Raw genomic sequence first — 26,335 nt, forward strand, 5'->3', positions numbered from 1 at the left:
CCCACTTCAGTGTTCTTGCCTGGAGAATCCCATGGACAGAGAAGCCTCGTCGGCTACGGTCCATAGGGGTCACAGAGTCATACACTACTGAAGTGGCTTAGCACACATAGAACACATCTACTCCGCCCAGCATGGGGCAGAGCCGGGTGACTAGTGGGGCAGGGAGTATTAGCCCAGGGCAGGCAATGCAGCCAAAGAGCAAGAAAAGCACTGGTCTCCTTTATTGACCATGGGCAGGGGCACCTCAGCACTGACCAGGAGGCCAGAGGAGGAGCAAGTGGGTAGGAGGTAGCGGCAGGGAGACGCCCACCCTCACTTCCAGTCCTTGAAGAATTGCTTGAAGATGGCACTCTCACGGCCCTGGGGCAGAATCTCCACCTGTAGGGACGGCAGGGGAGAGTCTGGCTCACAAGGCTGCCACCTCTGCCTCTTCCAGAGCCAGGGAGGAGGGTGCTGGGCACCAGGCCAGAGTCCACAGGCCTTCCAGCCAGTGATGCTCTTCCAGATAAGCCAAGAGACAAGAAAGATTACAGGGACGTGGGCTGAGAAAACAGTGAGAAGGGGCAGAACTAGCTAGAAACCGAGGTCCAGAGGAGCCACATGAGTCATCCAGAGGCACACCCGGCTAGCTGGGCTCCCAGGGGAGCGCTGCCCATCATCCTCTTAGAAAAGAACACGTATTGTGGAATATTACTCAGTCATGAAAGGGAACACATTTGAATCAGTGCTAGTGAGGTGGATGAACTTAGAGCCTGTTATACAGGGTGAAGTGAGAGAAAAACAAATGTAGTATAATAATGCACATATATGGAATCTAGAAAAATGAAATTGATGAATCTACTTATAGAGCAGGAATAGAGATACAGATGGAGAGAGCAGACTTGTGGACACAGCAGGGACAGGAGAGGCTGGGACAAATTGAGAGAGTAGCATTGACATACATATACTACCACGTGTAAAAATAGCTGGTGGGAAGTCACTGTATAACCCAGGGAGCTCAGCCTGGGCTCTGTGACAACCTAGGGGGGTAGGATGGAGTGCGGGGGCCAGGGGTGGGGAGGGTGCAGGGCAGAGGGTGGGAGGGAGATAGAGATCCAAGACGACATATGTATACTTAGGGCTGATTCACATTGTCATACAGCAGAAACCAACACAACGCTGAAAAGCAATTATCCTCCAATTAAAAACAAATTTTAAAAAATCTTTTTTAAAAAAGTACATTAACAAGTTTTTTTAGAAAAAGAAAGAAAATAACATGTACTGTAAAACTCTGAAGGACTGAGAAGGGCCTTCCCACTGGGTGTTTCCAGGAGGGGAGGCCTGACTGCTCCTGACTGTGCCTGGGGCTTTCTCACCCTTCTTGTCCAGCCCAAGGGGCAGGGGCCCAGGGGAGAGTCCTAGGAACAGGGTGTGCTGGCACAGGGAGGGCTCCTCACCTGAGTGTTTGGGGCGTACCGCATGCGGGTGATAAAGTCCTCGGCCACTTGGAGGGCCGCCTGCCGCTCCTTCTCATTAGCTTTGCGCCCTGGATCATAAGGAGGAGAAATTTTAAAAGAGCAGGGACCCTCTCTAGCCCACATCCCATTTGTCTCGAGGAGATTTAAGGAAGTCCAAATTCCATGGACAGAGGAGCCCGGTGGGCTACACAGTCCATAGGGTCACAAAGAGTCAGGCATAACTGAGCACACCCACCCACAGAATAGCTGGCACTTTTAAAATAAATGGACCAGGAGGTGCTAAGAACACCCTGAGGGGGCTCAGTGAGAAGTCAGCCTCTCCCAACTCACAGCTCCAGATGAAAACTGCCCTCTGCCCGCTCCAATCATCAAAGTCTTCTACTTGGGCCAGGGCCCCAGGGATATTCAGGGAGAACTAATGTCGCCCTCGAATGAGACACTCAGACCCCTCTCTCCCTCTCCAGGGCCCCTCGCATTTTGAGTTTGTCAACTGTACTGTTATCAAGCCTTTCTTGCAAAATTAAATTGGACAGAAAAAAAGGGCATGATTTACTGCAAAGCTAGATGCCAACATCAGCCTGATGGTTATACCAACTAAGAGTCAGTAAAAAGGAACAGCAGTAGTGCCCTCCCTTCTCGCCTTTAACCAAACCCTGCTCCACCTGGAGGAATTTTTCCAAGGAAACAATGTTTTCAACTGTGGTTGGCTCCTCAGCCAGGCTATTAAAACTCTAGTTCAGTTCAGTTCAGTCGCTCAGTCGGGTCAGACTCTTTGCGACCACATGAATCAAAGCATGCCAGGCCTCCCTGTCCATCACCAACTCCTGGAGTTCACTCAGATTCATGTCCATCGAGTCAGTGATGCCATCCAGCCATCTCATCCTCGGTCATTCCCTTCTCCTCCTGCCCTCAATCCCTCCCAGCATCAAAGTCTTTTCCAATGAGTCAACTCTTCGCCTGAGGTGGCCAAAGTACTGGAGTTTCAGCTTTAGCATCATTCCTTCCAAAGAAATCCCAGGACTGATCTCCTTTAGAATGGACTGGTTGGATCTCCTTGCAGTCCAAGGGACTCTCAAGAGTCTTCTCCAACACCACAGTTCAAAAGCATCAATTTTTCAGCGCTCAGCCTTCTTCACAGTCCAGCTCTCACATCCATACATGACTACTGGAAAAACCATAGCCTTGACTAGACAGACCTTAGTCGGCAAAGTAATGTCTCTGCTTTTGAATATGCTATCTAGGTTGGTCACAATATATCTGAGATGAATGTGCTATATCCTTCCTCTGTGATTGCCTGAGGCTTCTCTTCCCAGCTCCTAAGTTTCCTGTTTCTCCCACTGGTTTCTCCATTCTTTGCTTGGGGCTAAAGACACTTCCAAACTAGATCAAACCAGTCAATCCTAAAGAAAATCAACCCTGAATATTTTTTGGAAGGATTGATGCTGAAGCTGAAGCTCCAATACTTTGGGCACCTGATGCAAAGAGATGATTCATCGGAAAAGACGCTGATGCTAGAGGGTGAGATGGTTGGATGGCATCACTGACTCAATGGACATGAGTTTGAGCAAACTCCTGGAGATGGTAAAGGACAAGGAAGCCTGGCATGCAAATACAGCCCCAGCAACACAATCCTCCCCACCCCCTACCATCCTCCCCACCTCTTAGAAACCTGCCCCGCAGCTTGCCACTCCTGGTCCTTCCCTGAGGCAAGAGTGTGATGCCTAGTAGCTGCCAAGTTATAACACCTAACACTGCTCCATCCTCCTGGCTGGAAATTTCTCCTGGCCCTGGTTCATGTCACAAATATTTACTGAGCAAATGCTATATCGTCAAGGCACTAGAGAATGTGATTCCATTCAAGAGGTTTATAATCTGGGCAGTTGAGACACATTCACGAACAAGAAAAGACACAGAACTTAGCTGGTGTTACAGTGGATAAGAATCCAGCTGCCAATGCAGGGGACACAGGTCTGATCCCTGCTCTGGGAAGATTCCATATGCCTCAGAGCAAACCCATGCGCCACAACCACGAGCTGCAACTACTGAAGCCTATCTACCTAAAGCCTGTGCTCCACAAGAGAAGCCACCACAGTGAGAAACTCAAGCATCAAACGAACAGTAAGCCTCTGCTCACCGCAACTAGAGAAAGGCATGCAGCAACAAAGACCCAGCACAGCGGCGGGGTGGTGGGAGAGAGAACAAGAAAAGACAAGCACAGAGAATTACTCACAGACTCAGAGCTTTGTTACAATATTTTCAGAGTCTGATCTAGCAAACAGGCTTCTGCCCAAGAGTGTTCATTTCCAGCCAATACAACCTCTTGGAAAACAAGCCCTACCAGTTTGCTACCCAGTGCATAAGGTGAGATTTCATATCTAGAATTGGTCACAGTCAAGGCAGACAGGCAGAAGCAGGGGTCCTAGTGGCACTGAGGCCTAGGAGAGCTCTGTGGCAAGTGGTCCTCAACACAAAGTCAGCAGCAAGACCTGGGAACCTGATAAATGGTTCCCAGAGCCTGCAAAGTCTCATGCGTGCTAAGTCACTTCAGTGTCCAACTCTTCGCAATCCCATGGACTGTAGACCACCAGGCTCCTCTGTCCATAGAATTCTCTAGGCAAGAATACTGGAGTGGGTTACCCTGCCCTCCTCCAGGGGATCTTCCCTATCCAGGGATTGAAGCTGCATCTCTTATGTCTCCTGCATTGCCAGGTGGGTTTTTTTTATCACTAGCACCACCTGGAAAGCCCAGACCTTGAGAATCAGAGTCTCAGGGGTGTGGTTCACTCTGGGTCTTAACAGGGCCCTCAGGTGATTCAGAGGTGGGCTGGAGGTGCAGAACCTTTGCCAGGAATTAACCATCAGACACGGAGGCTCACTGAGCCAGGTGTCTATGGGCTGGCTGAGCCCTCCCGTGGGAAGACTTCCTGGTTAGAGTGGCCACAGGGGCCTCAGGCTGGTGTGGAGAAGCCACTCGCACCCTTCCAGATGTAGATCTTGCCACAGAGTCCGTTGTCCAGCACAAAGCAGTCGTCAGGTATCAGCAGCTCAAGGGCGAAGGGGCTGGAATCGGCCAGCTTGGTCAGGTTCATCTGTCCAGTGGCGTCAGAGACCTGGGGGAGAGTGGGCAGTGCCACGTCACCCTCCTTCCCGCAGTTCAAAGCTCTGACCTCCACCGAGGAGCAGGTCCCTCCAGTAGCGGTCCCACCTACCACCCCAGGCTGAAGAGCAGACTGGAGGTAGGGGAAGAACTGACAGCTGATAGGCAAATCCCAGACAACCCCCACCCCCACTTCAGCCTCAGTCACCGCCTCCCAGAGCCCCTGAATCTGTGGAAATTAATTAGACTCCAAATTAACAAGGAAATGCAAAGAATGCAAAAAAGGTACAGTTCAGGGACTTCCCCGGTGGCTCAGATGGTAAAGAATCTGCCTGCAATGGAGAAGACCTGGGTTCAGTCCCTGGGTCGGGAAGATCCCCTGGAGATGGAAATGGCTACCCACTCCAGTGTTCTTGCCTGGAGAATTCCATGGACAGAAGAGCCTGGCGGGCTACAGTTCATGGGGTTGCAAAGAGTTGGACATGACTGAGCAACTAACACTTCTTTTCAGTGTGCAATGCAGGGGATGCAGGTTCGACCCCTGGTTGGGGAACTAAGATCACACAGGCCATGGGACAACTAAGCCCAAATGCACAACTAGAAAGAAGACTGTGGGCTGCAACTAGAGAAGCCTGGGCACCACAACTAAGACCCAACGCAGCCAAATAAATGATAAATAAATAAATATTAAAAACGAAACAGTAAAGTTCAGCATTGACTTGTTTCAAACCTCCATATCTAAGAATGGGCTGGAAGGGAAGTGACATTCACCTCCCCAGGAGGGCCCAGCATCCGTTCACTTCCCATCCTCCCCTCACTCCACACCCTGATAAACCACCCTGGAGCCTGGCCTCACCTGCCCGCTGCTTTCTCCTCTCCTCTCAGCCCCATAAGCATCAAGATCACACCCCTGCCTGGTCCCAGGGCAGGCCCGGGACACCCACCTTATACAGAGCTGCGGCCTGTGCGTTTGTCCGGTCAGCTGTGAGGTCTTCCTCAGGGTTACCCTCCTTCAGAGAGGGCTTGGGACCCAAGACCTGCAGGGACGAGGGCAGGCCACGTTTCCAGGGATTCCTGGGCACCTATCATGTCCAGGACCACCCCCTCCCTTCCACCCCCACACCCACATCTGCACAAAGGCGCCGGGCAGAGCTGCGGAGGGTTCGGTCCCTGGATACCAGTCCCTCCATCCCAAGGGGTACTTGACTCTGAGTCCCACCAAGGCACCTGATGAGCCAGCCAAGCCCTAAGCAGGGCCCCAGATGACCCTACAGCCCTCCTGCTGCGATCACTGCCTCCTTCAGTGGCCTCAAGCAGAGGCCACCTCCGGCTACCCCCATGTCTCTCAACCTGGATCATGTCGGCAGGCTCCTCCCCATCAGTGACGATCTCCACGTGGGCCTTGCCCTGCCGCTCGCTGTCCCGGATGGCCAGCGCCAGGTCCCGTGCCTTGTTCCGCTCCAGTATGTTGGACTTTGCACCACACCAGGCAAAGATGTTCTGGAAGGAAGTGGGGAGGCTCAGGTTAGAGCCACGTGCATCCTGTCCTCTGCAGAACTGAGGCAAGACAGTCAAAGACAAGCAAGAAGGCAAGAGAAGCAAGGCCCCTGGGGACAAGAATGACTGTCTCTGCGAGAGCCTTTCTCGGCCCCACACCTCCATCTCCCAGACTTCATTTTTTCCACATCACTTGTGTCATATATTGAAACATCTTTATCTTATTTATAATCTATTTTCCCTAACTAGAATGTAAGCCTCATTAGGGCATGAGGGTTTTGTTTTGTTTAGCATAATTTGACCCACTGCTGTATGCTCAGTGCCAAACAGAAACAGACACATCTTTCGGCCCAGAATAAACAGTTATTGCATGAATGAACTGGGTGAATGAGCGAATGAAAGGGTTAACGGGTGAACAGGTGAGTGGCATCCCTGGGCCCAGAATCTCAGATGCCTCTGTGCGCTCACCAGGCATGGCCCTCATCACCTCTACTGAGCAGGTCTCCTGCCTCCATCTCACTGCTTCCAGTCCTTCTAAACAGCATCCAGGTTCCTCTTCCTGTTCCAAATCTTTAGCACGACAGGTACAGTCCAGACCCTCAAAGACTCAATCTCCTCCTGCCCTGTCGCAGCTCCTTGGCACTTTCCACTCCCACTGGTCCTGTCCCCGCCCCGCGTCCAAGTCAGGCTGCCTCTGTCCTGGCTGTCGGCAGGCCTGTCTCTGCCCTTCCCCCGCTCAGTGCCTCAGCTCACCCATCACCTTCCCCTGGAATGGCGTTTCCCCTAGTCTAGTCAAATGGCAATTTCCTGGGGCAGTGGCTTGGCCTAGAAGGCCCCTCACTGCCATAAGCTCCCCCAGCCCATCCCACTGCTCCTAAGAGGACCCTCATCACGTCCTGTCATGGGTTAAAATACAGCCAGTGACAGACCCGGCCTTGGCTGCCTGCCCTGGGCCAGCAACTTGTGGTCCCCAGGTGGCGCTAGTGGTAAAGACCCTGCCTGCCGATGCAGGAGACATGAGATGCGGGTTCAACCCTTGGGTCAGGAAGATCCCCTGGAGAAGGGCATGGCAACCCACTCCAGTATTCTTGCCTGGAGAATACCATGGACAGAGGAGCCTGGCGGGGTACAGTTCACGGGGTCACAAAGAGTTGGACACGACTGGAGCGACTTAGCACGCACACATGCTGGCTCAGAGCGGGTGCCATAGATTCACCAAGGGAAGAGATGAATGAACTGATTAACGCAGGGGATGGGAGGCAGCTAACTCAGAGCTTCAGAGGTTCCAGGAGCACTAGAGAGCAGACTCAGTGTTAGAGGCCAAGACTAGACAGCAGAGGGAGGTTTCCGTCCGAACAAATACAGGGATGTCTGCTAACAGCCACAGTGACCCCACTTGGAATGGGCTTACAGCTTCTCAGCCCCTTTCCCTCTGCTCTGGCTTCCTAGTCCCTGTCCTTTAAAACAGCACCAAGGAGTTCCCCGGTGGTCCAGTGCTTAGGACTCAGCACTTTCACTGCTGTGGCCCCCATTTCAATCCCTGGTTGGGGAACTAAGATCCTACAGGCTGTGTGCACAGTGTGACTGAAAAAAAAAAACAACAAAACCAGTGACTTCCTTGGCAGTCCAATGGTTAAAACTCCGGGCTCCCCACACAGGGGGCCCCAGGTTCAATCCCTGGCCAGGGAACTAGATCCCTGATGCCACAACTAAGATGCAGCACAGGCATAAAAAAGAAAGAGACACACACAGTATCAACATGAGTGCGTGCTCAGTCAGCCTTGCCCACCTACCTGGCCCAGGTCCAGGATGAAGCAGTCCCCGGTGTTGAAACTGTCCCAGCTCAGCACCCGCTCGGTGGCACGAATGTTCTTCTTGCCCTTCACCTGGTAGAGTTTCTTGATGGCGGCTGGGGCGGTTCCTGGGGAGGTCTTGTGAAACGCCGACTCCACGCCGCCTTCCTGCAGCCCGGATGGCCAGCCTGAGTGGCCCCCCCGTGCCCTCCCCGCAGCACCGCATGCCCCCTCCCACTGGGCAGGAAGGAAAGCAGGCAAACAGGAACCAGGTGGGGGGAGGCCCCAGCCCTGTGTGGCCTTGGGCCTTTTGCAGGGTCAAGACCAGCGGGAAGGGGAGCTCAAGGAGAAGCCACAGGAGGGGGTGTGGGCAGTGGGTTCTGACCTGGTACTTGAGGCCGCGGGGGAAGTAGCTCATGAAGAGGTCGGACTCATTGCCCTGTGACTCTCGGTGCTGCACGGGCCGCTCTCCGAGCAGGGTGTTGAGGTGCACGGCCAGCATGGCGCAGGCCCCCTGCTCATCCCGGGATGACTGCTGGCCTGGGGTGGGGGGAGGTTGCCGGTGAGACCTAGGCCAGCCCCGCCCCCTGCCTGGGCCAGCACCCCCCACCACCAGTCCTCCCAGCTCTCTGCCTTACCAATCCACAGGTGCAGGTGGGAGAGCTCTTCTGGGCCATTGTGCAGCACCAGGTAGGAGTCTCCCGAGAAGAAAATGCCATAGTTCTCAGGGGCCACCGGCACTGGCTTCAGCTTCTCCACCCTCCATATGTGCAGGCCAGGGAGCTTCACGGTCGGTGGGAAAGGAGAGCTGCTGCGGGAGGGAAGCGAGTTGGTGAAGGCCAAGACCCATATGCAGTGGAGACAAGCAGAGAGACCTGGGGCAGGCCTGGGGACTGCGGTGTGGGGGAGAGGAGGGGCTGCCCTTGGAAGTGAAGAGGAGAGGGGTGAAAGGGGAAGGGGTGCACAGCCTACCTCTGGGGGATGGGTGAGTACATGCTGTTTCTGGATCTGCAAAGACAGAATCAAAGCCATTATGATTACAAATGTCATGAGTACCAGCCTTCACGCTGATCTGGGGAGGTCCTTCCCAGAGGCCAAGTGCTTCATTGTTCATCAACTAATTCATCTCCAAGAGCAGATTTCTTTGCCTGGTTCCATTACTCTGGCAAAGAAACGGAAGCTCAGAGTCTAAGTCCCAAGTGACACAGTGACTAGTGAGTGGCTACCCAAAGCCAGGTCTTGGGCTCCTTGGCCAGGGTCTTCCCCTTGCTGTGACCTCTTCTGCTTCTAGACAGGAGTCCTAATTCTGGGCATTGCATGAGGCTGGGATATGCTTCTCTAAGCAATAACAGCTTATATTTGAAAAGTCTGAAATCAATAACTTAAAGTCAATGGATAGGAAACCAAAAAAATAGAGAAAATCAATGAAGCTGGGTTTTGCAAACATCGAAAAAACTGATGACCCTTTTGACAAATTGATTAAGTAAAAGAAAAGACACAAATTTCCAATACAGAAACAAGAGAGATGACCACCACTACAGATCCTACAAGTATTAAAAGGATAAAGAGAATATCACGAAAACTGTATGCCAATATAGTCAACAACTTGTACGAAATGGGCAAAGTCTTTGAAGGACACAAATTGTGCAGGTTCACTCAACAAGAAGTAAAGGGATTTCCCTGGTGGTCCAGCGGCTGAGGCTCTGTGCTCCCAATACAGGGGGCCAGGGTTCTATCCCTGGTCAGGGAACTAGATCCCACATGCAAAACTAAAGATTCCACATGCCACAACTAAGACTCAGCACAGCCAAATAATAAAGAATTTTTTAAAAAGAAGAAGAAATAGATTATTTGAAGGGTTCTAATATCTACTAAAGAAACTTAAGTGAAAGTGCAAGTCACTCAGTCGAGTCCAACTCTTTGTGGCCCCATGGACTTTATAGTCCATGGAATTCTCCAGGCCAGAATACTGGAATGGGTAGCCTTTCCCTTCTCCAGGGGATTTTCCCAACCCAGGGATTGAACCCAAGTCTCCTGCATTGCAGGCAGATTCTTTACCAGCTGAGCCACAAGGGAAGCCCAAGAATACTGGAGTGGGTAGCCTATCCCTTCTTCAGTGGATCTTCCCGACCCAGGAATCAAACTGGGGTCTCCTGAATTGCAGGTGGATTCTTTACCAACTGAGCTATTAGAGAATCCCAAAAGAAACTGAAATGGTACTTTAAAACTACCCACCCCCAAATTTCAAGTACAGATAAATTCTACCAAAAACTTAAGGAAGGCATAATGCCAATCCTTCACAATCCATACCATGCTGCCACCATTTTCCTGATGTAACAAAATTAGATACAAATATTATAGAAAAGGAAATTAGACCAAGATCCCCCATGAACACAAGAAAAAACCTGACAAAATTTTAGCACATAGGATTCAGAAATATATAGAAAGATGAAACACTATGACTAAACAGGGTTTACTCCAGAAATGCAAAGTTGGTTTAACATCTGAAAATCAATGTAATCCACCCTATTGACAAGCCATATAAACAAACATAAAATCATCTCTATAGACAAAGACCACTTAGAAAAATTCTACATCCATTTCTGATTTTTAAAAAGCTTTCAAAAAAAAATAAGTAAAAATAAAAAAAGCTTTCAGCAAACTAGGAATAGAAGGGAATTTCCTCTTTTGGGGGGCGGGCATGCTGTGGGGCACGTGGGATCTTAGCTCCCCAAACAGGGATCAAATGCATGCCCCCTGCAATGGGAAAGAAAGTGAAAGTTGCTCAGTTGTGTCCGACTCTTGCGACCCCACAGACTGTATAGTCCATGGAATTTTCCAAGCCAGACTACTGGAGTGGGTAGCCTTTCCCTTCTCCAGGGGATCTTCCCAACTCAGGGACTGAACCCAGGTCTCCTGCATTGCAGGTGAATTCGTTACCAGCTAAGCCACAAGGGAAGCCCAGTCTTAACCAGTCTTATCCCTGCAATGCGAGCACAGTCTTAGCAATTAGTCCGCCAGGGAATTTCCAGAAGGGAATGTCCTTAGTCTAATAAAAGGCATCTACCAAAATTGAACAAAAAAAATCTCAGAAAAAAACAGAAAATCCCACAGCTAACATTAGACTTAGCGCCTTCTCGAAGTCTAAACTCCCTACCTAGGGAATTTCCTCCGTTCTCAGGCATCAGCTATCACTTCTATATGCCCAGCATCCCTCAAATACCAGGCTGATGAATATCATCTTTCTTCTGTAGAGCAACCTTTTATGGACAGAAGTTATTTAGGGGAAAAAAAATGCTCAAGACAAGCATTTTTAAAAATATTGTCTTCTGGATGTCCCTGGTGGTCCAGTGGTTGAGAGTCCGCTGGCCAATGCGGGCGACACACGTTCAATCCCTGGTCTAGGAAGATCTCCCATGTCGCAGGGCAACTAAGCCCGTGGGACCCAACTACTGAGACTACACTCTAAAGCCTGGGAGCAACAACTACTGAGTGTCCCAGAACCTGTGCTCCGTAACAAGATAAGCCTGAGCATCGCAACTAGAGAGTAGCTCCAACTCTCTGCAACTTAGAGAAAGCCTGCACGCAGCAACAAGGACCCAGTGTAGCCAACAAATACATAAACAAATTTTTTTAAATGTTATCTGTCACACAATTTATGCTTTTCGACTGAACAGGGAGCCCCAGTGGTGCAAGAGAAGGACCTGGAGAATTTCAGGGTTGAAAGTCACCATTAGGAGACTCTTGGTGGGCTGGGGAAGCAGGAAGTGCAAAGAGAACTTTTAGGGAGAGCAGAGGGTGTGGAGTCTGAGTAGGAAACGAAAAAGAAATAGGAACAGTGGCCATGGTGTAAAATACCATGTGACTAATGACTTTGCTTTTCTTTCCTAATTTACAACATAGTACGTGCATGCTGAGTCGTGTCCAACTCTGCAGCCCCATGGACTCTAGCCCACCAGGCTTCTCAGTCCATGGGGATTCTCCAGGCAAGAATACTGGAGTGGGCTGCCGTTTCCTACTCCAGGGGATCTTCCCCATCCAGGGATGGAAGCCACGTCTCCTGGGGCTCCTGTACTGGCAAACAGATTCTTTACCATTGAGCCGCCAGGGAAGCCCTACTCATAACACAGCTGAAGGCATTTTTTTTGAATCACACTTCCCCAAGGGAGCGGGGCAGGCAGTGAGGGGGAGTTTTGGGGGAAGAAACGTCAATGATTCTCAATCCCACAGAGAATCACATGCTGTGCCCACATCCCCTGCAACGGACAGCTCAGCCTGTGACTCAGGCCCCAAGCGGTGAGGTGGCCGCCCCCAAACACAAGCCAGGGTGGGTAGAGCTCAGGGACAGAAATGGCGTGCTCATTTGCCAGCTATTTTTTGTTGTTGTTGTTCCTGAACTAAGAGCTCAGGCCATAACTCAACAGCAGGCAGACCATACGTGGGGCTGCCAGCCTCCGAGAGCCATCGCAGCATTTTGTTGAGAGGGGCTGGCTGCCTGCCCCTCATCCCTCTGGCTTTCTAGCCTGGCCACCCATTAGAATTATGTTTCAAGTGCGTTGTGCTAAGTCACTTCATTCACATTTGACTCTTTGCGACCTTATGGATAGTAGCACACCAGGCTTCTCTGTCCATGGGATTCTCCAGGCAAGAATACCAGAGTGGGTTGCCATGCCCTCCTCCAGGGGATCTTCCCCACCCAGGGATTGAACCCATGTCTCTTGCATCTCCTGCACTGCAGAAGAACTATGTTGGGATCTTACAAAAACTTCGAAGCCCAGGCCTGGAGACTTGATTCCATGGGTCTGGAGTGGGGCATCGGCATTTGAACTATGTCCCAGGTGGTTCTGATTCTGCCAGTTAACTGTGTCCAGAAAAGCATCTCTATCTGCCTGCATATTACAGTCATCCAGACTTTGTTTTTTTAAATCCCCATGTCCAGGCCAGTTAAAACCAGACTCTCTAGGGTGGAGCCGGAGTATCAGTGCTAGAGAAGTTCCGGGTGACTCTAACACTGCTCCCTGGCCTCCACCAAATGCCCACTAACATTGGCCTGTCACTCATGCTCTCCCCACAACCCCTCTGCCCAAGCCCACAGCCCCTCAGCTTCCTTAGTGCAAACCTCAACCCTTAGGACCATCAAAGCCCCGCCACTCCTCCAGACCCATTTCAAGCCTCAGCTGTCACGTGGCGGCTTTGTCCTTCTCTGGGAGTTCTCACCTTCTTCCTGCTCCCAGGCTGTCTTAGAGTATGACCTGATAGCTCCGTGTCTCAGGTAGAGCAGGGGACACGCCCGGCACTTCTGCATTCCTCAAGCAGCCCATGACAAGGTCTATTCAGTTCCATTCTAGGTCTATGCTGGGAACTGGGCATTGGAAAGGGGGCTAGAAATGAAGAACAACCCACAAGTCTCATGGTCTCCAGAGGATGGGCTGTGAAGCAGGAAGCCATCACTTCCAGAGGACCACATAAAACTTACCCTAGGTGCCGAATGTCACAGAATCAGATGTCAGCATTAGAAGGAGCTTTATTTAATAACTCGGGTTTCCTTGTGGCTCAGACAGTAAAGAATCTGCCTGCAAGGCAGGAGACCCAGGTTTGATCCCTGGATCCAGTAGATCCCCTGAAGAAGGAAATGGCTACCCACTCTAGTATTCTTACCTGGAGAATTCCATGGACAGAGAAGCCTGGTGCACTACAGTCCATGGGGTCACAAAGAGTTGGACACGACTGAAAGACTAGCATACACACACACACACACACACACACACACACACACACTCCAGATCTGCCTCCCAACACATACCCAGACATGAGCACAGCACAGAAATCCCTACATCCCTCACCATTTTCTTCTTGAATACCTCTCCTGGTGGGGAACTCACCACCTCACAGGGGAGCCGCTTCTATACTTCTTATGTTAAAACCTTTTATTTTTCTCACTCTGCCACAGAGTGCTGAGTTACAGGCCTGGCTATCTCCCTGACTTGACTATGATGGCCTTTCAGGAAGGAACCGTATTTTGCCTGGAACCTCAGGCTGTGCCCAGTAGCCTGCAGGCACTCAGGATTAACTGGACTTGTTGAGCTCCAATGATTAGGCCAGATGGAGCCTAAGAGATAACCCAGGATTTCAATAGGGAGGAGCAGCCCTGGAGGCAGAAATCAGGGGCCAGGGATGGAGGGGAGGATGGGTGCCCTGCTGGGTGTCCCAAGGTCCTGACTTAGGAAGGAGCTGGTCTTTGAGGACACACTGGGAGTGGGGGAGTTGGTTATGCAGACCTTTCCAGCAATGCCTGTCAGCTGTAAAGATGACAGGTGCTCGATGCTATCTGCACCCTTCTCAGATTCTGATTCCACTGATTCCCAACAGGTCCCTTCATCATTTGTCCTTAGGTGTGAAATGCCAACAGCTCCTACCCCTCTCCCCAAGAAAGAATCAGGGGTGAGTGTCAACACTAGAGATGACACCAGCTATTCCCAGCCGGGAACCTGGGTTTTCACAGGAGCTGCAGGGTCTAGAAGCCTCACCTGGGGATCCTCAGTCAGTGCTCCCTCCCCAGACACCAAGCAGGACTCCCACCCTTTCCCAGGTGCAAACTGGTGGCATAGCTGGTAAAGAATCCGCCTGCCAATGCAGGAGATGCAAGAGACGCGGGTTCAATCCCTGGGTTTGGAGAATCATCTGAAGGAGGAAATGACAACCCACTTCAGTGTTCTTGCCTGGAAAATCCCATGGACAGAGGAGCCTGGCCGGCTACAGTCCATGGGGTCGCAAAGAGTCAGACATGACTGGCCATGCACGCACACCCACCCTTTCTGGGCTCCACCTTCGCCTCCCTGTACCCTACCCTAGGCAGCTGGCCAGATCCCCATCAGAGTTCTTCTTAAATCTGCAAAAATAATGAACCCTGAGGCACAGTTTGGTCTGGATTCAAATGCTAGGCCTGCCCCCTCCCCCATTCCAGCCCACCCATCTGCTGTCACACCACCATTCTGTCTTAGGAACAAGTATCATCAAAGCTGAATGCACCTCTGGGCTGGCTGAGGGCCTTCAGGAGTCTGGTCAGCTCACTCGGTGTGGTGGCCTCTTTTAGTACGTCACACACCACCTCTCCACAAGCCAGGACAAGCTGTGGTCCAGGAGTCCCTTATCCCACCTAGGGAAGCCACAAGGCTCCAGCGACTGGACAGGACAGCAGTGTCTATGTGTGTGTTGGGGGAGGGGGCATACCAGTCCTGGACAAAGCGGCTTCCAGAAACGTGAGTCTCTGTGTCTGCCCTCATCTGCCCACCTAAGAGAGTCCCGGCCAGCCCACCCCACACCAGATCTCCCTCGGCCTTCCTCCACTTTCACCTGTTCCGCGCAGCTCTGCTTCCTCCTACTTCAGCTTTTCAGGCTCCTCCAGCCCCAGCTCAGTCTCTCACTTCCCTCAGCTCTTCCTCCAGGTGGCCCCACCCATCAGCCCCACCCCTGGGCTCCTGCCCCAGCTAGTGCTTAGGACCATCCTCCACAGGAAGGGGTGGACTGTGTTGGGCAGCCAGGCAGGGCCTGACGGAGGAGAGCTACACTGCGGCCAGGCTGGCTCTTCAGAGACCCACCCGTTACTGCCCAGGACTGGAAACCCACCCCAGCTCCAAGCCTCCCCATCACAGCGGCCTCTGCTAGCAGCAGCAGGGCAGGGCTAGCAGCTCTGAATCTGGGGCCTGCAAGGAAAACCACAGGAAAGCCAAGACTGGCCACATTCCCCCGCTTACCAGCCTGGGGCAGGCATGACTGCCTGGCCCTGGCTTCAGCTGAATTAGTCACATTTCCTGGGTAGGGTCACTGCCTCGGCATCACTTTTTCCTCCTCCCTGGCTTGTCTTTCTCCTTGCCTGAATGACTACATTTGACTTTTGTTGTTGTAGTCGTTGAAGCTCAGTTCCCAGGGAATGGCAGAGGTGGGTGACACAGACTTTGCGATGTTCTGCATGCTGGTTTCCTAAGTGGCCCTAGTGGTAACGAACCCATTCGTCAATGCAGGAGACAAAAGAGATGCGGGTTCAATCCCTGGGTAAGGAAGATCCCCTGGAGGAGGGCATGGCAACCCACTCCAGCGCTCTTGCCTGGAGAATTCCATAGACAGAGGAACCTAGCAGACTACAGTCCATGGGGTCCCACAGAATGGAACAGGACTGAATCGACTCAGCACGCATGCAGACCCTGGGAACAAGCACTGAATCTGAATCTCTCTTAACCGAGTGCCTAGATCCCTGGTCAAATTCCTAACAAGTCAATAGTAATTCTAAGGGTGCAAGTTAGGATAATGAATGGTCTGTAATGCCCTGTGCTCACTAAGCCTTCCCAGGTGGCGCTAGTGGTAAAGAACCCACTTGCCAATGCAGGAGACACAAGAGATGCGGGGTCAGGAATATCCCCTAGAGGAAGGCATAGCAGCCCACTTCAGTATTCTCGTCTTGGAGAATCCCATGGACAGAGGAGCCTGGTGTGCTCCAGTCCACAGGGTGGCACAGAGACGGACCTGAGTTAGCACACACTAGCGCATGCTGGGTGCCTCTCAAGTCCACCCTTGCTCAGCTTCTCATTCCCAGAGGTTGACTATCACATTCTCAGCCTCAGGCGCTCTGAAGGACAGCAATAAAAAGAATCATGGTTCTGGCTCTACCCAGAGGCCCTCTTGCCTTCAATACATCATAAGGCCCTGGAGCTAATCTGTCCAGCTTGCTTGTTTGCTTTCCAGAGGAGGCTAGGGGGACCCTGAGAGCACGAGTGACTGGCCCACGATCACACAGGGGGAGGCAGGTAGAGCAAGGGAAGAAGCTTCCATGCCCTCCTAAATCTGTATGGGAGGATGCAGCTAGAATCTGTACACGCTCCAGAAGGAAGTCAAGGGCCTTTCAGCCCAGGACTCTGGCCCATCTCCCCAAGATATAGGCCAGGCTTGGCCCAGGGCTAATCAACAGACTTGTTTGAGATAAGATTCAGCCTTCAGGGCCCCATCCAGGGAGTGGCAGTGGAACAGAATCAATCCACATGATAGAATTTCTGGACTGGAACAAGATGAGAAGTTAAATTTTCTCTTCAAAGAACACAAACTCTAGCTGGTTGGTACCTGAGTGTCTCCAGGTCCTTAAAAGAGGGTCTGATGTAATGGAAAGATTGAACAGTTTGATTACTATTGATTCTGCTTCATCTTTCTGGCAGGCTGCAGTCCATGGAATCGCAGAGTCAGATACGACTGAGCAACTGAACCACAACTGCTTCCTCTTGCAAGTGACTTAACTTTCTGTAGCCTCCCTGTGCCCTATCTGTAAAATGGGCATGAAGATAAACAAGCAGATTAAATGAGATGGTGTAATTAACAAGCAAATGATAGATGGTGGCTCGGTGGTAAAAGAATCCAACTGCAATGCAGGAGACTTGCAGGAGAAGCAGGTTGGATCCCTGGGTTGGGAAGATCCCTCGGAGAAGGGGAATGGCAACCACTCCAGTATCCTTGCCTGGGAGATCCCATGGACAGAGAAGCCTGGCAGGCTGCAGTCCATGGATTCGCAAAAGATTCAGACATGACCGATCGACTATTCAACAACTAAACAAATAATAGATGCTCAATAAACCTAGATGGCTTTCTCTGGCCAACAGAGAATTTATCCCGGGACCTCAGTTCATGCGCCCAGCATCTCTGGAAGCAACCCCCTGCCTCCTCCCCCAGTTCACAATTTAGCAGAGGAATGGGAAGTTAAACCTCAGATCACTCCTGGGGTTTGACTTTCCATTGTCGCCCTTCTAGAACCCCACCCCAGCAAGGCTGGTCCACTCCGGTGTGCACCAGGGCAGAACCTGAGTGGCTTTGGGGCTCTAGACTCCGCAGTGACCACGGGCACAAGGATGAATCCAACTCACTGCTCTCTTTCTACACTGGAGCCTCACCTGGCTGAAAAAAAAAGGTGGCCCCATCACCGAGGAGGGCGGAGGAGGGTTTGCAAACTAACAAGGAAACAAACTAACAAGGAAACAAAAGAGCAGGTCGTTTAAAAGAATTTAGGAGTCTCAAGCCTCTTGGAACTCTAACAGTACACACTGCTATTATTGACATTATCTGGTAACCAAACACTAAAACTTCTTTTTAACAGACTCATATTTCTCCTCCCTCTCCCGTCTCCCAGTGAGAGATGCTCAGTTGGTCCCAAATGGAGTAAAATAAACATTTCTTTAGCACGCCTGCTCCCTCCCGCCCCTCCTTAGGGGAAAGGAGGAGAAGTGATTAGACACGCGGGTGCACCCCTAAGAAAAGAGCGGGGAGCAGGGTGCCCCGTGACCAGCTGAGCCCCTCAGAAGCCTACAGGGGGAACTCAGGCGCCTGCTGGTCAGACCCCAAGCGCTACTTGCCTGTCTGCGCCTCGCTGGCTCGCTCCGGGCACTGCTGCCCTCCCCTCCTCTGCTCCCAGGCCCCAGCCCAACCCCCGCCCCCGCCCCCGCCCCCGACGTGAAAGGCTGGAAGCATCCCCGCCTACCCGAGTGAGTCAGAGGGGAGGGCCGAGCCCCTCGCAGTCATCCCTCCGGTGGAGGCTCTGAGAATTTGGGCTGGTATTAGGGAAAAACTAACATTACTGTGTGGTAAACTTGGCCAGTGCAAGACTGTGTTCACATCCCATTCAATTGTTAGATCCTTGAGCTGGATTAAGCTGGAATAGCTACTTCTCCTTTAGTGCCTGCTTTGTACTCCGTGCTTTAAAATCTTTTATTTATTTATTCCACCACACACACCGTCCAACCCCCCCCCCCTCGCCACCCGCCACCCCCCCCCCCCCCCGCCCCGCACTGCATTTGGGATTTTACTTCCCCACCAGGAAATGAACCCATGCCCGCTTTGGCAGAAGCTCAGTGTTTTAACCACTGCACTACCAGGGAAGGAAGGAAGGAAGGAAAGTCGTTCAGTCGTGTCTGACTCTTTGCGACCCCATGGACTGTAGCCTATCCTCTGTCCATGCAATTTTTCAGGCAATAGTACTGGAGTGGATTGCCATTTCCTTCCCCAGGGGATCTTCCCGACCCAGGGATCAAACCCAGGGATCGAACCAAGGGATCGAACCAAGGGATCGAACCAAGGGATCGAACCCAGGTCTCCCGCATTGTAGACGGACGCCTTACAGTCTGAGCCACCAGGGAGGTCCCTGTATTTGGTGCCTTAAACGTGACCTCGTGACCTCGTTCAGTCCTGACAACTATTTGTCGTTATGCTGCCTAATAGATAATCCTCTGAGAGGCTCAGAGAGGGTGGGTCACAGGTCCAGGGTCACATTGCCAGTTCAGTAGTAGAACCAGGATTCTAATATAGGCTAGTGTGGGTTCAAACTGGTGCAGGAGATATAACACCCCACCCTTCTTTTTTATTAAGAAGGAAGCAGCCCAGCCAGTGTCCATACTTGGAGGCCAGGTCTTCCTTAGGTGAACCACCAACAGTCCACACTCCTACGTTGGCTTTTAAATGAAGACAGCCATATACAGCAGGCCAACCCCCACAAGATGTCAGCTGACAAGAGGCACCAGGATTAGGGCATGGCCCCTTGACCCAGAAGGAAGAGGACTTATCAAGCAGCTTGGAAAATTGCAACCAGTATGACTTTCTCCAAGGCCCACTGATGGGGTCTGGTTCAGTTCAGTTCAGTCACTCAGTCACGTCCAACTCTTTGTGACCCCATGGACTGCAGCATGCTAGGCTTCCCTGTCCATCAACAACTCCCAGAGCCTACTCAAATTCATGTCCATTGAGTCGGTGATGCCATCCAACCATCTCATACTCTGTCATCCTCTTCTCCTCCCACCTTCAATCTTTCCCAACATCAGGGCCTTTTCAAATGAGTGAGTTCTTCGCATCAGGTGGCCAAAGTATTAGAGCTTCAGCTTCAGCATCAGTCCTTCCAATGAATACTCAGGATTGATCTCCTTCAGGACAGACTGGTTTGATCTCCTTGCTGTCCAAGGGACTCTCAAGAGTCTTTTCCAACACCACAGTTCAAAAGCATCAATTCTTTGGTGCTCAGCTTTCTTTATAGTTCAACTCTCACATCCATACATGACTACTAGAAAAACCATAGCATTGACTAGATGGGCCTTTGCTGGCAGAGTAATGTCTCAGCTTTTTAATATGCTGTCTAGATTGGTCATAACTTTTTTCCAAGGAGCAAGCGTCTTTTAATTTTCATGGCTGCAGTCACCATCTGCAGTGATTTTGGAGCCCAAGAAAACAAAATCTGTCACTATTTCCATTGTTTCCCCATCTGTTTGCCATGAAGTGATGGGACCAGATGCATGGGGTCTGATATGCGCATGCTAAATTGCTTTAATCACGTCTGACTGTATGCAACCCCATGGACTGTAGTCCAAGAGGCTCCTATGTCCATGGGATTCTCCAGGCAAGAATACCAGAGTGGGTTGCCGTGCCCTTCTCTAGGGTATCTTCCTGACCCAGGGATCAAACCTGTGTCTCTTACATCTCCAGCAATGGCAGGTGGGTTCTTTACCACTAGCACCACCTGCCTGGTGGGGTGTAAGGGAAATAATTCAAAGCCTGGTTCTACCTGCTTTCATCTGGGCAACACCAAGGGACTCCACTCCATTCCTGAGGAATGCTTAGACACTATCCTCTAAGACACCTCTACCTAGTGTCCACCCTCTTCTGGCTCTTCTGACTCCAGTCCAGAAGAGCAGGTCAGGCTGAACTGTTGCAATTCCTCAGCCTGGGGGGATGGCAGGGTTGTGTCACAATACCTAAACATTCCATATCAGATTCTCCCAAAATGTTCATTTGAAGAAGCATTGACTCAGGATGCTACTAGCCTTTAAATCTGATCAACAATGAAGTTTTATAGATCATTTCAGCTGCCCTGAGGAATATCCAGGAGGCTGGATGGTTATCTTTTCTGAATGTGCATGCTAAGTCACTTCTGTCCAACTTTTTGTGACCTTATGGACTATAACCTGCCAGGTTCCTCTGTCCATGGGATTCTCCAGGCAAGAATACTGGAGTGGGTTGCCATCCCCTTCTCCAGAGGATCTTCCTGATTCAGGGTTGAACCTGGGTCCTACATTGCAGGCAGATTCTTTACTGTCTGAGTCACCAGGGAAGCCCATTTTCTGAATAAAGCTCACAATTTAAAAGTTTGTTTCTGGGACTTCCCTGGTGGTCCAGTGGTTAAGAATCTGACTTCCAATACAGGGGACACGGGTTAGTACCCTGGTGGTTCAACAGTAAAGAATCTGCCTGCAATGCAGGAGACCTGGGTTCGATCCCTGGGTTGGGAAGATCCCTTGGAGAAGGCCATAGCTACTCACTCTAGTATTCTTGCCTGGAGAATTCCATGGACAGAGGAGGCTGGCGGGCTACAGTTTATGGGGTCAAAAGGAGTTGGACACGACTGAGCCGCTAACACTTCACTTATTTCACTTTCAGGGAACTAAGATTCCATGTGTTGTGGGAACCTAAGCCTGCGTGCGGCAACTGCTGAGTCTGCATGCCACGAATAGAGAGAAGCCTGCACCTCAAATGAAAGATGCCACATGATGCAATAAAGATCCCACGTGCCAAAACTGAGAACTGACACAGCCAAATCGATAGATTTTTTTTTTAAAGTTTGTTTTCAAGCACTGAAGGGTACTCAGAGGCTTCCTGGATGGTGACATCCCGAATTTCCTTGGTGACCGGTTGGGAAAATGGGACTGTCCCATACAGCACGAATGAGCAGGCCAAGAGAAGCTCAGGTGGAGCACTGTGCCCAAGACGGGACAGCTTTGCCCAGGTAAGATCACACTGGATCCTCAGCACCACTCTAAGATCCTGATAATAGCTGACACTCTTTTGAGTGTTGGCACTAAGTGCCAAGTGCTGTCCTTCATATGGGTTTCTCAATTAATCCTTCCATTTGCCCTCTAGAATAGATCTCCTTTTTCTAGACTTTTAGAAAAATATTTTCTTTTTGGCTGTGCTGAGTTGTCATTGCTTCGAGCAGGATTTCTCTAGTTGTGGCAAGTGTGGGCTGCTCTCTAGCTGTGGTGTGTGGGCTTCTGTTCGCAGTGGCTTCTCTTGTTAAGGAGAACAGGCTCTAGGCATGTGGGCTTCAGTAGCTGTGTCTTGCTTGTGGGCTTAGTTACCCCAAGGCCTGTGGAATCTTCCCAGATCCTTGTCCTCTGCACTGGCAGGGAGATTTTTAACCATTGGACCAAAGGGAAGTCCTGAACTAGATCCTTTTATTATCCTCATTTTACAGATGAGGAAATGGAGGCAAAGTGGTATTGAAATAACTTGCTCTAAAACCTGGACATGGAACAACAGACTGGTTCCAAATAGGAAAAGGAGTATGTCAAGGCTGTATATTGTCATCCTGCTTATTTAACTTATATGCAGAGTACATCATGAGAAACTCTGGGCTGGAAGAAACACAAGCTGGAATCAAGATTGCTGGGAGAAATATCAGTCACCTCAGACATGCAGATGACACCACCCTTATGGCAGAAAGTGAAGAGGAACTAAAGAGCCTCTTGATGAAAGTGAAAGAGGAGAGTGAAAAAGTTGGCTTAAAGCTCAACATTCAGAAAACTAAGATCATGGCATCTGGTCCCATCATGGGAAATAGATGGGAAAACAGTGGAAACAGTGTCAGGCTTTATTTTTTGGGGTTCCAAAATCACTGCAGATGGTGATTGCAGCCATGAAATTAAAAGACGCTTACTCCTTGGAAGGAAAGTTATGACCAACCTACATTGCATATTAAAAAGCAGAGTCATTACTTTGCCAACAAAGGTCTGTCTAGTCAAGGTTATGGTTTTTCCAGTGGTCATGTATGGATGTGAGAGTTGGACTGTGAAGAAGGCTGAGCACCGAAGAATTGATGTTTTTGAACTGTGGTGTTGGAAAAGACTCTTGAGAGTCCCTTGGACTGCAAGGAGTTCCAACAAGTCCATCCTAAAAGAGATCAGTCCTGGGTGTTCACTGGAAGGACTGATGCTAAAGCTGAAACTCCAGTACTTTGGCCACCTCATGCAAAGAGTTGACTCATTGGAAAAGACCCTGATGCTGGGAGGGATTGGAGGCAGGAGGAGAAGGGGACGACAGAGGATGAGATGGCTGGATGGCATCACGGACTCGATGGACATGAATTTGAGTAGACTCCGGGAGCTGGTGATGGACAGGAGGCCTGGCGTGCTGTGATTCATGGGGTCACAGAGTCGGACACAACTGAGCGACTGAACTGAAGACCTCCTTAGAAAATCAGAGCCAGGTGGTAGGACCCCCAACCTCCCCGATCTCCTGAGGTGGACTGAGACCTGCCCCCTCCTCCCCGCCCAGCCCTGCTCTCTCTGCACCCCCAAGGCCTCTCTTGCTCTCAGCAGTGAATGCTAGTGCCAGCTGAGTCCTTCACACATAAAAAGCTACCTCTGCTCATCCTCTAGATAATGTGCTTTAAAAAAAAAGAATTTTTATTTCAAAATAATTCTAGACTCACAGGAAGTTACAAAAATAGTACAGAGTACTGATACACGTCACAACCTGAATTTTTAAAGCATCATGCTAAGTGAAAGAAACCAGTCACGAAAGATCACATATTATATGATTTCATTTACGTGAAATGTCCAAAGTCGCAAAGCTATAGAAAGAGGAAGTAGATTAGCTGTTGCTTAGCATCGTAGGGAATGAGAACTTTAGTGGGCAACTTCTGATTTCTTTGGGGGGGTGATGAAAATGTTATAAAGGTACATTGTGGTGATAACTGCACAACTCTGAGAATATACTAAAAAAAAATCACTGAATTGTACACCCAGTAAAGCTATCACCAAATGAAAAGTGAAAGGGCTTTGTAACCTTTGACTGGTAAGACCAGCCTCCACCCATTTACACCCCACTTAAAAACACTGTATAGAGAGGTTCCATTTAACTACCACCCAGATTTTCCTAACGGTGACATCTTACTTATCTACACTTAAGGGTGAAAAGTGAAAGTGTTAGTCACTCAGTTGTGTCCGACTGTTGGTGACCCTGTGGACTGTAGATCGCCAGGCTCCTCTGTCTATGGAATTCTCCAGGCAAAAATACTGGAGTGGGTTGCCATTCCCTTCTCCAGGGGATCTTCCCAACCCAGGGATTGAACCCAGGTCTCCTCCGTTGCAGGCAGATTCTTTACGGCTGAGCCACCAGGGAGTCCACACTAAGTGTACCTTCCCCTTTAAAGCAAGCTTTCTGAAGCCCTAGCACCTTTTCTCCAGTGCAGAGTGCAGAGAACACCTCAACCAGGCCCCAGGCTTTACAGTTTACAAAACACAGTCTCCACACACAACCATCCCCCAACTTGATCCTCAAAGCAAACCTGTTGACCCATTTTTTGGTTTTCATGATCAGAAGAGCCCCCCTCCCTCCCTGGTATCCTGTTGTTTAGTTGCTAAGTCCTGTCCAGCTTTTTTGTGACCCCATAGTCCTCCAGGCTCCTCTGTCCATGGGATTTCCCAGGCAAGAATACTGGAGTTGGGTTGCCATTTTCTGGGCTCCTGTAGGGTTGCTAAATTTGGCAAATAAAATTTTTGATCTGTCAACCCTGTAGGGTAATCAGCTCTAATGTGCCCAGCCAGTCCTGGGCGGGTCTGGTCATCATTTTGGGACACCGTTGATCACAGACTCTCTAAGTACTGAAAGAGCCCTGGATCATCGCCTGCTTCAGCAGGGCTGGGCTGGGACGCCCAGGCCAAGTCCTTACTCTGGCTTTCTCTCCGGGCTTTCCACCTCTCCCAGACCGCGCCCCTCTCCGTGCTTTGGTTTGAGAATCTGCCGGCTGGTCCCATAGGCGCAGGCACAAAGGTCGAGTTGGTGAACGGGGTGGGTAGGAGGTGGAGGCCGGTAGGAAGGACCAGGGGGAGCTTGGCCAAGACTGCGACCCGCGCCAGGCCTACTATCCAGATCCACGGTCCGCTGAAAAAAGCAGGAATAAGGACGGCACCGGGCCGGGCCCAGGTGGGACTCCAATTCCGGGTCCCAGCGAAGCCAGACCCCAGCCCAAACTACAAATCCCAGCAGGAGTGGGGGATGGGACAGGGCCTCGGGCGCGCCGGCCTGCGGCCTTTGCGCCTTGCCTAAGTGCAATGAGCCCTCGGGGGCGAGGTTGAAAGGATGGGGACGCCACAGCGGACCTCGAGACACGCTCACACACACACACACAAACACACAGACCCGCATACGCGCCTGGCCAGTTGGTCCCGCCTTTACGAACTACAAATCCCAGCAGGCAGTGGACGTGGGGGCGGGACCTCGAGAGGGAGGTGCTCCCGACCGGAAGCGAATGTCAGGCGAGTGTCTGGCATGGTGGCATCCCCCGGCTCCAGGTGGGGGTACCCCTTGCTTCGTGTAAAAGAGGTCCCTTCTCTCCCCGAGGCTCGGCTCCGCGTCCCTGCACACGCTGCTCCACCGTGGGGTCGCCGACTCGAGCCGTTCTCCGAGATCCTGAGCCCCGCCCTCCCGACCCGGCTGGGGCTTCCGGGGAAGCGGATGGCGGGTGGGCGCTTCGGCCAGCAGCCTTGGGTCGCAGAATCTGCCTCCCTAACCCTCTCTCCTCCGCCTGGAGCGAACTCCCTTTTCCCGGAGGGAGGAGTAGCCCGGACCCTGTGGCAGGACTAAGCCTGTTGGGGATCTCTGTGTGGCCTGCACATCTCGTGGAGCAGCCCAGGGAAGGCCAGGGTTCTCCAAGTTCTGGGATGTAGTTCCGGATATTCGGTCCACAGTGTCTGACTGCTCTGAACTTCCTGCACCCCGGCATCAGCTGTATATGGCAGAGCCAGATAAGGCCGAGGGGCTGCCAAGAAGTAATAACCAGGGCACTTTCCTTCCGTATGCTCGCTCTCAAAGTGCTCAGCTCACACCTTAGCGTCTAGCGCCAGCACTCCCCTCCTTACATAAAGATCCACTGAGACACTATAGCAAGGACTTACCCAGGCCCTCGGTGCCAGTCAGGAACTCAAGGGTCCAGCCTGTCTGGTGGGGTGAGGCCCCACTTCATCCACTTGACGGGGCCAGGGCAGTCTCTCTCCCGAAGCCTGTTCTCGGCTGATTTCTGGCTCCCAAGTGAGGGTTCAGGTTACACCTGCATCGAGAGCACTGACACCGCAGTGGCCAGCAACACATTGGACTTTCTGTCTTCAATCCCATTTTCAGCTTTTACACTTTCTGATCTGGCCATATACTGCTGTTCCCTGATCATCAAAGGTGGAAAACACCTAGTTTATGAAGGTATTAGGGCTTCCCAGCCGGAGACGCAAGAGTCTTGGGTTCCATCCCTAGGTCTGGAAGATCCCTGGAGGAGGAAATGGCAACCCTCTCCAGTATTCTTGCCTGGAGAATCCCATGGACAGAGGAGCCTGGTGGGCTCCACAGCCCATGGGGTCACAATCAGTCGAACAAGACTGAGTGACTAACGCACACACACACACACACACACACACACACACACACAC

The 26,335-nt window shown here is 51.2% G+C and overlaps 1 protein-coding gene across 10 annotated transcripts; it reads right to left on the reverse strand.

Moving 5' to 3' along the window:
* Positions 1–198: 198 nt before the first annotated feature.
* On the reverse strand, positions 199–25,948 carry CAPG (capping actin protein, gelsolin like). 10 transcript variants are annotated; one of them, XM_069583153.1, is made up of 11 exons: positions 15,198–15,310; positions 14,372–14,525; positions 8,817–8,852; positions 8,483–8,655; positions 8,230–8,384; positions 7,845–8,012; positions 5,905–6,054; positions 5,499–5,591; positions 4,435–4,567; positions 1,437–1,525; positions 199–378 (listed from the first exon to the last, which is right to left on the reverse strand). In XM_069583153.1, exons 3-11 carry the CDS (start codon positions 8,837–8,839, stop codon positions 313–315), a joined length of 1,050 nt encoding a protein of 349 aa, XP_069439254.1. In that variant the 5' UTR covers positions 8,840–8,852; positions 14,372–14,525; positions 15,198–15,310; the 3' UTR covers positions 199–312. The 10 variants fall into 10 exon arrangements, with proteins under 10 accessions (XP_069439254.1, XP_069439259.1, XP_069439260.1 ...); XM_069583158.1 differs by having other exon boundaries at positions 8,483–8,652; positions 15,198–15,286; XM_069583159.1 differs by lacking the exons at positions 14,372–14,525; positions 15,198–15,310 and adding an exon at positions 25,814–25,948 and having other exon boundaries at positions 8,483–8,652.
* Positions 25,949–26,335: the final 387 nt, after the last annotated feature.

Source organism: Ovis canadensis, chromosome 3 (assembly GCF_042477335.2).
Source record: "Ovis canadensis isolate MfBH-ARS-UI-01 breed Bighorn chromosome 3, ARS-UI_OviCan_v2, whole genome shotgun sequence".
Taxonomy (NCBI): domain Eukaryota; kingdom Metazoa; phylum Chordata; class Mammalia; order Artiodactyla; family Bovidae; genus Ovis; species Ovis canadensis.